The sequence below is a fragment of the Giraffa tippelskirchi genome, chromosome 14 (assembly GCF_054371585.1).
Source record: "Giraffa tippelskirchi isolate mGirTip1 chromosome 14, T2T-mGirTip1v1.2.pri, whole genome shotgun sequence".
NCBI lineage: Eukaryota > Metazoa > Chordata > Mammalia > Artiodactyla > Giraffidae > Giraffa > Giraffa tippelskirchi.
Window position 1 is genome coordinate 45,987,765 of NC_137288.1, and position 16,580 is coordinate 46,004,344.

The window sequence follows — 16,580 nt, forward strand, 5'->3', positions numbered from 1 at the left end:
TAGTGAGGCATGTTTTGATGAGCGGTTGATAACTCCAGCTTCTGGTTAGAGCCTTGGAAGATTCAGGAATATGAAAGAAATGAGACTTACTGGTATATATACTGTAAAGCAAGTACAATATTATTAGTCACAGTGATGTTAAATTTTGTCATGAATAATATTCTACTAAGCCATCTGTTTCAGATTTCTGAATGTAGAAGTTCTAAAAAACCATGAGTAAAATCTGCTCCTGACTTAGAAAATCAGATCTGATTCTGGGGTTAATAACCAAAACAATTCAGGGGAACTGCTGGGAATTTCAAACTAGTTAAAAGGGGTCTCAGAATATCCATTTAGTTTCCATTTCTTATGAGTTAGAAATCCCACAATTATTCTGCTCCCTATCTTGTAGTATCTTAAATTCCAGGTATTAACCATAGGTGAGAAAAAAATACCATTAACAGATCAAAATGATATATAGATCAGTTTCCATCTTAATAAGTATAAGGAAAAAGATTATATATATATTAAAACTATATTAAAATATAAATATATTCAAATAATACCTAAGGCTATACTCTTATTTATAATTATTGATAAATTATTATTCTTTTTCCTTTAGAATTTTGAGTAACTTGCTGTCAACTATACAAGGTCCACACTAAGTAGGTCAAATAGGACATCAATATCAATTACCTTATAAATAAGACACCAGTATTATATATACTGATACTTACAAAATTCTTTCCTTTTTCAGTTTGGTTACTTTCACTTGTAAACCTGAAAAAGAAAAAAAAACCCACAGTATTTTATTTATACATTTTATCATTTCTAAAACAGTTAATCTAAGTTTCTTTATGCCTCTAATGCTACACTATTAAATCACTTGAGTCTGGCCTCTGAACAGTGAGCCAAGTCCCATTAGTTTGAAGAATATACTTCCCTTACTTGCACCCGTAAGTCACAAAATATCTATAATATTGTTGCTCCGAGTCTATTGTATGACAGCCAAATAGAATGAAATTTTCTCCACCTAAAGTTACTTCCTAATAGTGTGAGCAAGCATATAATTAGATGTTCACTATGAATGAAGGTTTATGTTCTGGCACAGCCTACGTATTTTGCTAACAGCAATACTGCTTACATCGGCTCAAATCTTCTGGGATTAAAACAGATTGTGTCAGGAAGTCCTGGACTAGGAACACAACTGTTGACAAGGTACTTAACAAAAGGCACTACTGTTATCTAATTCAAGATATGTATTACATGTGTTATATGTATTTTTAATTTTGAGTCGGATAACAAAATATAAAACTACTCCCTATGCTACAGTGCTGTGCTCAGTCGTGTCTGACTCTTTGCCATCTCATGGACTGTAGCTTGCCAGGCTCCTCTGTCCATGGGACTTTCCAGGCAATATACTAGAGCAGGTTGCCATTTCCTACTCCAGGGGATCTTCCTGACCCAGGGATGGAACGCACATCTCTTGCGTCTCCTGCATTGCACGTGGATTCTTTACCACTGAGCCACACAGGAAGCCCATACAAGATGTTATTACCACTGGGGTAAACTGGGTAAAGGGTATACATACAGTGTGAATCTATAATAAGTTCAAAATAGAGAAAATTTATGGAAAAGTACTGAGAGAGTTGGAATACTGTGAAAATGTAAAGCATTATAATAAAAGGAAAAATTTTTTAATGTTAAAAATAAAAACTGGTATGATCTTTTGATTTTCAAAAAATCTTTTCCATCTGTCAAGTTAGTTCCCTAGCTGGGGAAGATTTCTTCTTTTCCAGGTAATGATGACAACTCAGAAGACCTTTAAAGTACTTAGTAAAGCATTAACTCATTTTTGAAGCATTAAGAAAACAACTTGTGACCCCACTAGGGCAAAGACTAGAGTCAGCAGTTTCCCACTCTCTTCTACCCTCCCCAAAGTGTGTGAAAATTTAATTTTGGCTGACTTCTAAAACTCAGGTCTGCCTTTAGAAGTGAAAAGTAGCACCCAAAATGAAATGGATTATTGCTATGAACCATTTTAAGAAAAGGAACAATGAGATAGAAAATCCTTAAAAACTTCAAAAGAAAATTCTTGGGAAACATGGAAAGACTACTCTTTTATCTTGTAAGCGTTCAACACCTGCGAGGCATTTGTTCTGTCATGCAGACCAGCCCTGAAGCAGGTTTATGTTTGTATGTGTATGTATGTGTGTTTAAATTTTAGCATTTGCTATTCATCAAGTCAATTAGGCATCCACAATTAGAACCCCTATAAAGTGTGCTTTAATCCTGCTCCACACCCATCGGAAGGAATGAGGCTATACGACAATGCAGCTCCTGTATGAACAGGCAGTCTGTTCAAAAAAGTATTTGGGATTGTTAACACTGGAAACCTGAGACACCTAATGAGAAAACAGCACTCAAAAGACCAAAAGCACTGTACACTCAACACCCACGTGTATGTGAATTTTGGACAAAATGAAACAACTAAGGGCCCACATGTGTACTCACATAACAGAAGAAAGAAATTTAAGTAAGAATTCAGAAATAAGGCAAGAATTCAACTTGTCATAAACAAAATTATTGCTATGTTAATTTATACTCATTTTCGTTCGCTACCCAGAACAAACCATTTATGTATATACTGTCACTGTAAAACAAATTATTTACAGTTTTGAATGATAAATTGTAAGTCTAATAACATTTTTCTTGACAAATAGTGGTTTTACATATAGCTTAAATAATTAAACTTCTACCAAAAACATTACTATTAGTATTTCGGTAACTGCCTAATCAATTTCAACTCCAAAGTAAGACATTTGTCTTTATAAAATGCAGCCACTTTTAAGGTGTGTTTAGTTTACTTTTAAGATTTAATTATATCAAAATGGGTAAATTAATTTTTTGCAGATTTTATTGAATTTATGTTAATACAAATGGAAAATAATACATGTGACAGTTAATGACAGTATTCTTTAAACTGAATTATAGTTGATGTACAATATTATGTTCTTGTTTGTTGTTGTTACAGGTGTATAATTAGTGATTCCCAATTTTTAAAGATTATACTCCATTTATAGTTACTATAAAATATTGGCTGTATTTCATGTGTTGTACAGTATACACTTGTAGCTTATTTTATACCTAATAGTTTATACCTCTTAATCCCGTATCTTATATTGACCCCCACTCACCTCTCCCCACTGGTAACCACTAATTTGTTCTTTATATCTGTGGGTCTGCATCTTTGTTATATTCACTCATTTGTTTAATTTTTTAATTCCACATAGACATGATACCATACAGTATCTGCCTTCCTCTGTCTGACTTCTTTCACTTGGCATAATATCCTCTAAGTATCTCCATGTTACTGCAAATGGCAACGTTTCATTCTTTTCGTGGCTGAGCAATATTCCACTGTGCGTGTGTGTATTTACACACATCTTTATCCATTCATCTGTTGATGGATACTTACATTATTTCTGTATCTTGGCAATGGTAAATAACACTGCTATGAACACTGGTGTGCATTTACCTTTTCAAATTAGTGTTTTTATTTTCAAATATATACCTAGGAGTGAAATGGCTGGGTCATATGGTAGTTCTACTTTCAGATTTTTGAGACATCTTCATACTGTTTTCCACAGTAGCTGCACTGATTTATAGTCCCACTAACAGTGTATGACAGCTTCCTTTTCTCTACGTCCTCACCACCATTTGTTATCTGTGTTCTTTATGATGAGTCATTCTGACATGTATGTGGTGATGTCTCATTGCCCTTTTGAGTTGCATTTTCCTGATGACTAGCTTTTCATAATAATGAACAGGACAGTGATGTTATGGACCAAAATGACTCGTCATTCCTTTCATTGCTAATTTGTGGAGTCTTAATATGAATTTTAGCTTTTTGGAATTTTTGATGAAACATGGGAAAATAAATGGAGCAATCCAAAAGTGAATCAAGACATATTTATCCTGTCATATTAGAGCCTCTCTACTTTCTGTTTCTTCAAAGGGGTCCAATTCTGTCCTCACAAATCTGCCTCACTTTCTATGAAACTGATTACCATACTTACTAGATACAGAAAATATTATGAGATGTTGATGGCAGAATGTAGCATGGACAAAAAACTATTTATTAAAATGGTAGCACTCTGAAAAATATTCTAAATTCCATCTTACAACTTGTGCTTTTAAAATAATAAACCAGATACTGACAGGGATTTTAGAATGTAAAAAAAAAAAAAAACCCCAAAACCCCCTGCATTCAAATGAATTCAAATGTATTTAAGTTCGTATGCATATCTAAAAAAAATTATGTAACTCAAGTACTACATTCATAACTTTTCCTTTTTTTTTAACCTGGACATGAAGGTTTAGAAGTAATGAGTCAATTTTGATTCCTGTATATACTTCAAAACCTGCGAAGTCTGGACAAGTCCATGTTTGATGTCTTTCAAGTGGCCTCTTACACTGGTTTCTCCAAATGGATCCTCTACTTTCAAACAAAAAAAATAAAGTATCCTTCAGGCATGTCTTTGATGTTATAAGAGTCACAGGACCTGATTTTACACGGAACTATGTAGAATACACTGAGAAGGGACTGTCAAGAGTCTTCCTTTCAGCAAATTTGCCAGGCCCCAACCAAAATATTTTTAAATAACATATGCGTGCTTAGTCACTCAGTCGTGTCCGACTCTTTGTGACCCCATGGACTGCAGCCCGCTAGGCTCCTCTGTCCATGGGATTCTCCAGGCAAGAATACTGAAATGGGTTGCCATGCCGTTCTCCAGGGGATCTTCCCAACCCAGGGATCAAACCCAGGTCTCCCACATTGCAGGTGGATTCTTTGCCATCTGAGCCACCAGGGAAGCCCAAATACTAATTTTTAAAAAATAGTGCTTGATCATTTAAAATCTTTAAGAATCCATAAGTAATTTCAAAATTGCTAAAAGTTGCCTAATCAATATATTAAAATGTGCCAGAAGTTATCTTCTCTCAACTCAAACATATATCCAATGTTAGATATCTTTGATATATCATGTATATCAAATGATTCATAAAGCACAGATATTAATAGTTTCCTGAAGAACCTGAAACACCAAGAAACATGAAATCTAACAAATATTTTATTCCTGTTATGAGCCTAAAAAATAAAACTGTCCCAGTTTTAAATGGGTAGGCATAAAAATTCTAAAATGATGACGATTATGTGCCAGTTGAAAAACAAGCAGTTTGGTTAATAATAATAGCAAAAATAAGTCACACATAAAACAGTATGTACATGGATCACAACAATACAATAAGCTACATGCATTTCTCTTACAACTAGAAAAGAAGAGACAACTGTCATTCTTATAAAATGATGCTTTTATAGTATCACTGAAAAATAGAAAATTTAAAGTAAATGGGTAGTAAAGTATTTCAGAGTCTCAGAGACATAAAATTTTGATATTTTCATATCTTATGGAAATTTTTTTTGGCCATGCCACAGGCTTGTGGAATCTTAGTTCCCTGACCAGGAACTAAACCCAAGCCATGGCAGTGAAAGCTCTGAGTCTCAACCACTGGACTGCCAAGGAATTCTCTTACGGGATTTTAAAAACTTATGTTCAAGAAAATGCTACATTGATGCAGATAAAAACTATGCAATTCACTCAGATACCATTTACTAATTTCTTACTACATGCCAAGTATTTTTACCTATGGAAACGCAAGTAGAAAGATGAGTAAGATATGGACTCTGTATGATAAAATTTTAATGATCTTAAAAAGCAGTTATAAAACAGAAAGTAATTATTTGAAGGATAAAGAATTTAACCTTATGCTTGAAGATGGCAGAATGTTAATTCTCTATCAAATGTTTAATAAAAACTCAAGTACGTCTGGTCCTATTTAAATCATTTAGAGATGTTATGTTTGTTTTACCTCCAGGTCACAAAGGATAAGCTTTTATATAGTGCATTGCTCCTATAATAGTTTAAACTTCAAGTTGTTCCTACAGGTAAACTTGCATGGTGGGGTCACAGTATTATAAACCAAGAGGAAGATATGGCTGCTCTTCAACAGAAGTTGGGAGATGTTATTATTCCTTTGCAGATTTAAAAGCTCATGCAGCTGATTACATTGTTATTATCAGTGTAACCAAGACAGACTGTCTTGTATTTGGCTTATTTTTGCTATCACTTCATTATATAATTATACTGTATTAGTATTTTCCTAAGGAGAAACGAATACAATGCTCCCCAAACCCACTGTATCTTCTTCACGGTTATACTGTCAGCAACTGTTATGATTCCCAGTATATAATCCAGTAACTACTCACTGAATGAATAGCAAGTCAGTACTAAAATTCAGAATCCTTCCTCAATGTTTCACACCATATTTTCTGGGGGAAAATAGTGTAGTCAAGTGAAGAGTAGAATTAATGTAAAATACTCATATCTGTCCCTGGACATATGACCACAAGCACAGTCACTTTAAAATCAGATCTTTATCATTAACAACAAATTTGAATTTCTAAATTTTTAAATATTTGAAGTCAATAACATGCCTCAGATATAAACAGCTCCTATCAGTTGATAAGGAAAAGGCCAACAACCCAATAATCAGGTATATAAACAGTTCTTAAAAAAGAAATGCAAACCACCCTCAAACATAAAGCAAAGATGCTTAATTTCACTCATAAGGGAAATATAAATTAAAACTACACTTTTCAGTAGATATGTTAATAAAATACAACATGGAGATATGTTTTAGATACAGATTAGAACAAACTAACTATAAACAGACATTTTAGGTAATTGGGTAAAGTTGAACATGACCACCTAATAGGTATGAGATGACATTAAAGAATTTATTTAGTGTGATAATGGTATTTTCTGGTTAAAAAAGACTACTGGAATATACTGAAATGTTTATATATGAAATTATGTCAGAAACTTCAAAATAATTGAGTGGAAGAGGGATAAAGATGCAAATGGAATATGGGTAAAATAGGACTGGCCATGTTGGCTGAAGCTGAGTGATGGGTAAGTAGGAGTTCTTTACATTATTTTCTTTACTTCTGTAAACGTGTAATATTCCCTAAAATTAGTCTTAAACTTCAAATTAAAAAAAATAGAAAACAACACAAAAGGTAATAAAAAGTGGTTACCTTTAGTGTGTGGGGAGGAGAGGGATAAATTTGTACTATTTATTTTGTACTTTGACAATTTTAGAAAAAAAGTTTAAATAATAATAAAAAAACACAATAAAACAATAATAACTCCACTGATACCCGGATTTCTAAATGAACACTAATGTACCTAGACTACATCAGCAATCCTAATATCCTGCAAGAGAGCTTTAAAGGAAACATGGATCAGAATAATTTATCAAATAACAGAGCAGTAAAGTATGCTAGTGAAGTGGGAGATGTACTGAAACTCCAACCTTTCATAATAAAATTAAAGAGTTTATAATGTTTATCTCAGCCCCGAATTTAAAAACTACAATTAAGAAATAGTTTCAGTAAAGTTGTAAGATACAAAGTCAACACACAAAAATCAGTGGTGTTTCTTTACATTAACAATGAGCACTCTGAAAAGGCAACCAAGAAAATTCCATTTATGGTAGCATCCAAAAGCATCCAATACAAAATTAAGGAATAAGCCTAACCAAGGAGATGAGACTTGTATGATGAAAACTACAAAACATTGCTGGGAGAAATTTTAAAAAGGAAAGACACCTTATGTTCATGGAACAGAAGACTTAACATTGTTAAGATGTCAACACTACTCAATGTGATCTACAGATACAATGTAATCTGTATTGAAATCCCAATGATATTTTTTGCAGAACTAGAAAAATCTGTCCTAAAATTCGTATGAAATCTCAAGGGACTTCAAATAACCACAACAATCTTGGAGAAGAACAAGGTTGGACATCACATATTTCTTGACTTCAAAACAAAATAAAAAGCTACAATAATCAGAACAATGTGATACTGGCATAAGGATAGACATATAGACCAATTAGAATACAGCCCAGAAATAAACTCTTGCAGATATGATGAAACGGTTTTTGAGAAGGGTTCCAAGACCATTCAAAGGGGAAAGGACAGTCTTTTCAACACTTGGTGCTGGGAAAGTGAAATATTCACAAGCAAAAGAAGGAAGTTAGACTCTTACATTACACTAAATACAAACTTTAACTCAAATGGATCAAGGACCTAGACATAAAAGCTAAAACTGTAAAACTCTTAGAAGAAAACACAAGGGAAAAGCTTAATGGCAATGGATTTGGCAATGATTTCTTGGAACAAAAGTGAAGTATAGACAACAAATGAAAAAAGTAGATAATTTAGACTCTACCAAAATTTAAAACTTCTATGCATCAAAGGACACAATTGACAGAGTGAAGAAGCAACTCAAAGAATGACAGAAATACTTGCAAATCATTTATCAGACAAGAGATTAATATCCAAAATATACAAAGAACTTCTATAACTCAACTACAACAAAAACCAATCTTATTAAAAAATAGGCAAAGAATTTGAACAGACATTTCTTCAAAGGTACACAAATAGCCAATAAGCAGGAAAAGATAATATAGCCAATAAGCAGGAAAAGACAACATTACTAATCATTAGGGAAATAAAAAGAGTATGGAGTTTTCTTAAAAAACTAAAAAAAGAGTTACCATATGATTCTGCAATCCAACTCCTGGGCATACAGCAGGAGAAAACTAATTTGAAAAGATACATACATCCCAATGTTCACAGCAGCACTATTTACAATACTCAAGATATGGAAGCATCTAGTGTCCACTGACAGATGAATGGTTAAAGAAGATGTGGTACAGATATACAATGGAATATTACTCAGTTATAAAAAAGAATGAAACAGTGCCATTTGCAGCAACGTGGATGGACCTAGAGCGTATCATATTTAGTAAAATAAGTGAGAGAAAGACAAATATCATATCACTTATAAGTGGAATCTAAAAAAAATGATACAAATACAAAACAGAAATAGAGTCACAGACACAAATAACAACCTTATGGTTACCAAAGGGGATGGATGGGGTGAGATAAATTAACAGTTCGGGATTAACATATACACATTACTATATATACTATAAACAGGTAAACAACAAGGACCTACTGTACAGCACAGGTGACTAACATTTTGTAATAAACTATAATGGGAAAGAATCTGAAAAAGAATACATATTTACATATAACTGAATCACTGTGCTGTACACTTAAAACCAACACAATTGTAAATTAAATATACTTCAATCAAAAAAAGAAAAAGCTATGTGACTTACAAAGCACTGTATTAGCAAACCTATGGTGGCAACACGTAATCAAGAAATACATGTAAAACAAAGCATTTCCACACATGGGACATGTATTATATTAAAGTCACAGAACTAGATAAGTATAGTAAGGTTTAATATCAAACTTGAGATCAGCTTTCATAGTACATTTTAACAATCACATATAATATTTATATACTTATCCAATCACAACAGCTCAATCATCTGTATGCTCACTACATTTCATATAAATGTTTCAGTTCTTATTATACTGTAATTATCTGTTCACATGACTTTATCTCTACCAAAATGCAAGCTCTCTGAAGGCAAACTGCTATTTATTTTTGGATCGCAGGGCTTGGTGGCAAACCCAAGCACTGAGAAACAAATTCTCAAGGTTTGTTGAACTTAAGAAGTATATAAAAAAAATCCTGTAAATAAATTCACAGAATAAAATTAAGTGTAGCGGTTATATAACTTGGCTGAGATCACAGAGCATGTAGATAAATGAAATCAGAATTCAAATCCAGATCTTCAGTCAACAATTTCTATGCCCCTTCCACCACACCATACACATTACCACAAGTAACTACAAGTTGTGCAAGAGCTACATCCTATGGTAGTTGTCTGTAGTCAAAAAGCAGTAACTCAACCATAAATATGAATCCTCCCAAGTTAGAACAGTAAAGGTCCCTTAAGAAGATCTTTGAACTGTCACACAGACTAGTTATTACTATTATGTCTCAGCAGAATAATGCTATAGGTATCTAAGAAAAAAATTACCTTGTACTTCCTTATCATGATACTCCTTCAGTTTTGTCCAAAGATCCTTGAAATCATTAGATACATCTGCAGAACTAGGGCTTCCACAACTGCTTCCTGAGAGGTTCATCTTGCTTAATATGCTCCACACTTCTATTGGTTAATGTTTCCTGACCTTTTCCATTACATTATATAGGTGTGAAGTTGCCTTTGGCCAGTTTAAATACCTGAAACAACAGATTACAACATGAATGAATTCTGCATTTATCTTTATGTAATTTGAAATCAGGATGACTTCAAGCCCAGCCAGCTATACTCAAGTTTTCCTTCTTAACCTATGATCAATCACTTTAGAATCTGAGGAGGCAGCAGTGAGGAAAAAAAGATGATTATGGAGAGAAAAGTCCCAATTTCAGTTATCTGGCCTTAAGTCACCCAAATTTTTTTCAGGTGAATTTTTTCTTATTCTGCCAAAAAGGAAGCAATTACCTACATTGTGTTACATTGAAAGGACTCTTACATAGAGAGGTTTGTAATCATTCTTGGTCAGAACCAATTCACCATTCTTAAAGAATTTATTGCTTTTAAATTTCTGAGCTGATATGGAATACAACATTTTGAACCAAAAACTGAAAAGCATTCTGAAGTATTCTTGACTTAGGCATTCACATCTAGACACACACACACTGTAAAAGAGCAAGAAAGATGATTGACATAACACAAGTATCTGAACAGGTTTTTCATAAGAGAAATCTGTGAGCAAGAAACACACAGCAAAGATCTATGGATACAGAAACAACTAATAAGGCAACTAGGGAAAAGTTATTTTGTGCCTCTCAGAGTAAAGGTGAATGATTAAGTTTATTATTTGTGTAACCCCCGAAGGAAGCAAAAGGCTATTAGGAAGTTCAAGTGAATTAATAAATATTTTAATATGTGTTCTTAAACTGAAACCATTAACTAGTTACTACTAAAAAAAATTAAATGATTAACAAGTCTACTAAACCTCACATCTGGCTCCTTAGCCAATGCCTTACCATTGCTAACAAGTGCCCAAATAGATTAAGTGTCTCTTGCTAACCATTTCTTGAGGTCTCTGATGAAGAAGCTAAGATAAGCAATGGCCATTTCCAAAGGGAGCAATATACGTGCAGAGTCACTTGGTAAACTATAAAGCACTACAGAAATAAAAATACATTTATTAAGCCTTTCCAAAATTGTGACTAACTTTTTAAAGATAGTGAAAACTGAACAAGTACTAGATTTAAGATAATGTTAGGAAGTTAATTTTTTAATTTTCTTGTATATGATAATAAGATGATCATGTTAAAAAGAAAGCCCTTTCTTTATCTATTAAAGTGATAAATATTGTGGTCTCTACAGGTAAACTGAAGGTTCACTGGGACTTGTGTTAAAATACTCCAGCGAAAATAAATGTTGGGTGTACAGATACATCAAGAAGGGCTGAACTATCACAATTATTGAAGCTGGGCAACCAGATAGGTATATGAAGGTTTCATAATTCGAGTGTGTATTATATTATTTACATAATATATAATATAGTAACATATTATATAATATACATATTATATAATATAGTAACATATTAAGTATTATATTACTATAATATTGTAATGTATTACTATATTATATAATAAAGTTTTTAAAAGTGAGATTTAAAAAGTGGGTGCATTGAATTAATACAGCTTTATCTTCAGAGGCCTGTTCTAAAAGATAAATCAATGGGTCTCTTCCATCGTCAATAAAAGCCACCATTTATTAAGAGTTCACTATATACCATGGAGTAAGCCATTTCCTATTCTCTTTTAATAGTCAGAGCGACTGCATTAAACAGCCACTATTACTGATTTCATTTTAGAGTTGAAGAAAACAGGCTTAAGAGATTAAGTGACTTGCCCAAGGTCACACTACGAGGCTACATACATCACGCCTGGAACTCAAGTTGTGATGTCAGTGAACTCCAAAATACTTCTAAGAAACCAAAAAAATAAAAAAAGTAAGTTAATTACTTCTATTAATCAAAAAGTTCAAATCAATATTTGTTATTTTAATGAACAATTTAAGGTTGTATATTTTAATATTAAATTGTTTAAAGCCAATAGTGTAAAGTAAAAAGGTTTTTCCCCCCCCCGCACATAACAATGTATCAATACTAAACTTGCAAAGTCTGGATCACAAAACCCTCTCCACTCTAGTTTGCAAGCTTAGCACTTATTGCTCGCATCTCTTTTGATATTGAACCGTTATTTATTGGCACGACGTTGCCCTTCAATTTCTCAGAAATGTGCATATTTCCTCTCAAGTTGCATTCTGGGCTGAAAGGTCGGCAATCATTTAACACATTTCTACGCATCCTGCTGCAGTGTAAATCATAAACCACCACACTGAAGGTGCTCAAGAGATTTCTTTCCTGTCACACCACGCATATGCTTCCACAGGTGAGGTAAGAGCGGCGCCTCGGGTCACACAAGGGTTCTGAACACACTGAACAGGGACTCTGAGTCGTCCTCTCGCGGGCAGAGCAGAGGTCCACAGGCTCCCATCCCAACACCCTTTAGCCATCAGCCTCTTCTCCCGCGCCTCGGAGGGCTGGTGGGCCGCCCTCACTGAAGCGCTCCACAGGACTGGCGCCGAGACCGCGCGGGGCGACCCCGGGCGCAGGTCGACGCATGCGCAGGGCGGGCTCGGCGCCGGCAGCCAAGCTCTCAGCTGGTGAGGAGACCCAGGGACTGCACCGAGCGGTACCCCGTGCGCTCTCGGGTTCACCTCCCGCTGAGTTTAGGCCTGCCCCAGCCCGCTCCTCAACTCAGACCCAGGACCAAACAGCCATCCTCACCCCGGGGCCAAACGCCTTCGGTGAGCCCGCAGCTGCGGACCGGAAGTAGCCGCTAGGACCCAGCGCTCAGGGTCGGGGGAATGGGATTCCTTCTACTCACAGCTTACGAGACGGCCTCGAGATTCTCCAAAGCCCCCAGCTGGGAAGCAGGCACGCTCTGAGATTAGAAAGTCTGAGACGGCCGTTTGCTTTTCTCCTCGCTCCCTCACTAACCTACCAAACTGGCGGCGGCCAAACCGCCCCCTTGGGATAGCCCGCGCTTTCCCGGGCTGGGGGCGGGCCCGAGGGCTGCCAAGCCCGCTCGCCCCGCCCGGGCCTCGCGTGACGTCACGCAACGTCGCGTGGGAGTTCCCGCGACGTCACGCCCCTTCCTTCTCCTCTCGTGGAGGTGTGAGGCGTCGCTCCCAGAGGAGGAGCGGGGTCGGCGGGCAGTCCCACCACGGTGGGTGGTGACTGGGGAGGGGGTTGGGGGGGTGCCACCTCCGAGCGGTCGGAAGGGGCTCCGAGAGTGGCGGCCGCCACAGCGATCCTGAGATGTCTGGAGAAAGCTCACGCTGTTGTGACTGCGGAGCTCTGAGTTCTCCTGAGGCGTTTTCAAATGTGTCGGACTTAAGCCCGTTTCTGGGGAAGCACGTTTGAGTGGCCTGTATCAAATGGAAAGTTAAAGATAATTGCACTCTATGGGAGAGGGCGAGGGCGGGATGATATGGGAGAATGGCACTGAAGCATGTAAATTAACATTTGTGAAACGAATCGCCAGTCCAGGTTCGATGCATGATACTGGGTACTCGGGGCTGGTGCACCGGGATGACCCGGAGGGATGGGATGGGGAGGGAGGTGGGAGGGGGGTTCTGGAAGGGGAACACATGTACACCTATGGTGGATTCCTGTCAGTGTATGGCAAAACAAATACAATATTGTAAAGTTAAAAATACATAAATAAACTAATAAAAAAAGATAATTGAGTGCAGGGACACCTATCAATCTAACGTCGCTCTCCGCCACGTAGCTCTTACCTACAGTCTAGTGATGCGACGTGACAGGACTGGGTGGCGAGGCCGTGTAGCAAAATAAACGCTGTGTATATTATGCCCAGGTTCAAGACCGTTTCTGAGGAACCTGAAATGAGACGGAATCAGAAATTCTGCATTGTTTATTGGAACAACATTCTGCTAGATAATCTATTTAAGTCGACGTTTTCTGTCAGTGCTTGTAAACGTTGAAATTGTTAGTATGTTTACCTATTTAGGTTTCCAAAAGCGTTTTTAGTATCAGAAATTCTGTAAATAAAGGTGAAGAAAATAGAATAGACTAGAATCACAATATCTTTTAAACTAGTTAAATACTTTAATACTTATAAGACCTGGGAGGAACACAGAGGATAACATCATGAACTTTAAAAAGTCAAGTTGTAAAAAGAAAAGTTGTATTTAGGAAATCATAAGTATAAAATGTAAAAGTAATTTTCCCATTCTTTCCTGGTCTTAAGGGATGAATATCGCAGCTTCTTGCGAGGGAGCACAACAGGACGTTTCTGTACCATGCTAGCAAATGCTGTTGGTATCTTTAAAGAAGGGGCTGCTGAACTTTCATTATCCTGTTAAAGTAACTCTCATTCTCTTCCAAATTTTATCTTGTTTTAATCTTTTTTATTAGATCCTCTTAACAGCACTCTGTACTACTGACACTTACTACAGTTTTCATTATTTAATTCTGTCTCTCCGCTAGACTCTTAAGGTTCCTAAGATCAAAACCACTTCCTGTTCACTTTTTTTATCACCAGAAACTACACCAGTACCTGCTAGAGAGGCAATCTCCGTGTGAATATGAATGAATTGGGCATCCGTTGAGGGATTCCTCTTTTTATTTAAGCAGAAAGTATCTTTGAATCCATTCAATATCCTTAGATTCTCATTATGGAATTGTATGATAATCACTTTAACGGTGAAAACAGTGGGCATACTCTAGATCTTTGCCTCCAATAAGGAGCTTTAAGACCCGCATGGTGGATTAAATTATGAAATCCTGAAGATCTCTGAGAAAACTTCTTTAACAGGGAAGCAGATACTTGAACTCTTTGTAGTATTTGCGTTTCACAAATTTTATGGCTTAGAACAATGCTTTCCAAGCTTACTGGGTGCCTGGGAAATGAATACTTGTATTCAGTTCAGTTCAGTCGCTCAGTCATTTCCAACTCTTTGCGACCCCATGAATCGCAGCATGCCAGGCCTCCCTGTCCATCACCAACTTCTGGAGTTTACCCAAACCTGTGTCCATCGAGTCGGTGATGCCATCCAACCATCTCATCCTCTGTCGTCGCCTTCTCCTCCTGCCCCCAATCCTTCCCAGCATTAGGGTCTTTTCCAATGAGTCAACTCTTCGCATTAGGTGGCCAAAGTATTGGAGTTTCAGCTTCAACATCAGTCCTTCCAATGAACACCCAGGACTGATCTCCTTTAGGATGGACTGGTTGGATCTCCTTGCAGTCCAAGGCACTCTCAAGAGTCTTCTCCAACACCACAGTTCAAAAGCATCAATTCTTCGGCACTCAGCGTTCTTCACCGTCCAACTCTCACATCCATACATGACCACTGGAAAAACCATAGCCTTGACTAGACGGACCTTTGTTGTATTACCTGTTGTAAAACAGATCAGACTGCTTCCATCCACAGGCAACAGAAATTAGGATTCTAGCGACCTCACGTCCAGCACTGCCACCTTGAGGTCTGGGCGTTTAACATGCTAGTATATGTATAACCTGTATATGTATAACCTATTAGAGGCCCTTAGGATGCTTGATTTAAAAAGTGTGTAAAGTGATTAAATCTTAACTTTTCTACATGTACATTTAATTGAAATAAGAAAAATCATGCACTAAAAACTTTAGGATTCTTCGAAGTGTACACTTTTGAAATAGTGTAGATTTTGAAGTCATCTGCATGCATGCTCAGTTGCTAAGTCATGTCTGACTCTGCAACCCCAAGGACTGTAGCCTGCCAGGCTCCTCTGTCCATGGGATTTCTCAGGCAAGAATACTGGAGCAGGTTGCCATTTCCTCCTCCAGGGGATCTTCCAGGGATGCAACCTGTATTTCTTGCATTACAGGTGGATTCTTTACCACTGAGCCACCAGGGAAGCCCTGGAGTCGTCTAACTCAAGCCATTTTACAACTGAAACTCTTTGTTGATTCATTCTACAATCTGCTTAACTCCTATAGCTGGGTAGCTGAGGGTTGTGAAGGAAAAATCACATAACAGATTAGACTGACATCACTAAAATTACATGCTTTCAGACCTCATATAGGGCACCAGTTAATCTCTAAGGTAGCCTTTACACAGCTCCTTCTGTTTCCTTTGCTGTCTTCCAGACCTTCACTGTTTTCCTCAAGCCTCTACAGAGTACTCACTCTCAGCTAACACCTTCACCTCCTGGTCAAACAAGACAGTTAGACTCTACAAGTGTGGTCTTCTTGAACTTTCTTTTTCCTTTCTCAACTCTGAATTAGGCAATACCATTTTGCAGTGAAATTGCAACCCTAATCCAATTGCTTCTCATCACCTTGTCTGTATCCACCCTGGGCCTGTCCACCATCATCTCAAGCATTTTCTGAAGCGGTACATGCTCAGTTGCTAAGTCATGTCTGACTCTGCAACCCCAAGGACTATAGCCTGCCAGG

The 16,580-nt window shown here is 36.8% G+C and overlaps 1 protein-coding gene across 10 annotated transcripts in view; it reads right to left on the bottom strand.

Moving 5' to 3' along the window:
* Positions 1-13,223, bottom strand: part of RBBP8 (RB binding protein 8, endonuclease) — a 57,904-nt gene extending 44,681 nt beyond the window's left edge. For 3 of the 10 annotated variants that reach the window (XM_081563174.1, XM_081563167.1, XM_081563176.1), the window contains exons 1-3: positions 13,005-13,223; positions 10,069-10,274; positions 717-759 (exon numbers count right to left, since the gene is read on the bottom strand). In XM_081563174.1, coding sequence (XP_081419300.1) covers positions 717-759; positions 10,069-10,177 — 152 coding nt within the window. In that variant the 5' untranslated portion in view covers positions 10,178-10,274; positions 13,005-13,223. Of the gene's footprint in view, positions 1-716; positions 760-10,068; positions 10,275-11,084; positions 11,226-11,991; positions 12,730-12,904 lie in introns of those variants that run through there. The other 7 variants (XM_081563175.1, XM_081563168.1, XM_081563177.1 and 4 more) reach the window with 5 other exon arrangements.
* Positions 13,224-16,580: the final 3,357 nt, after the last annotated feature.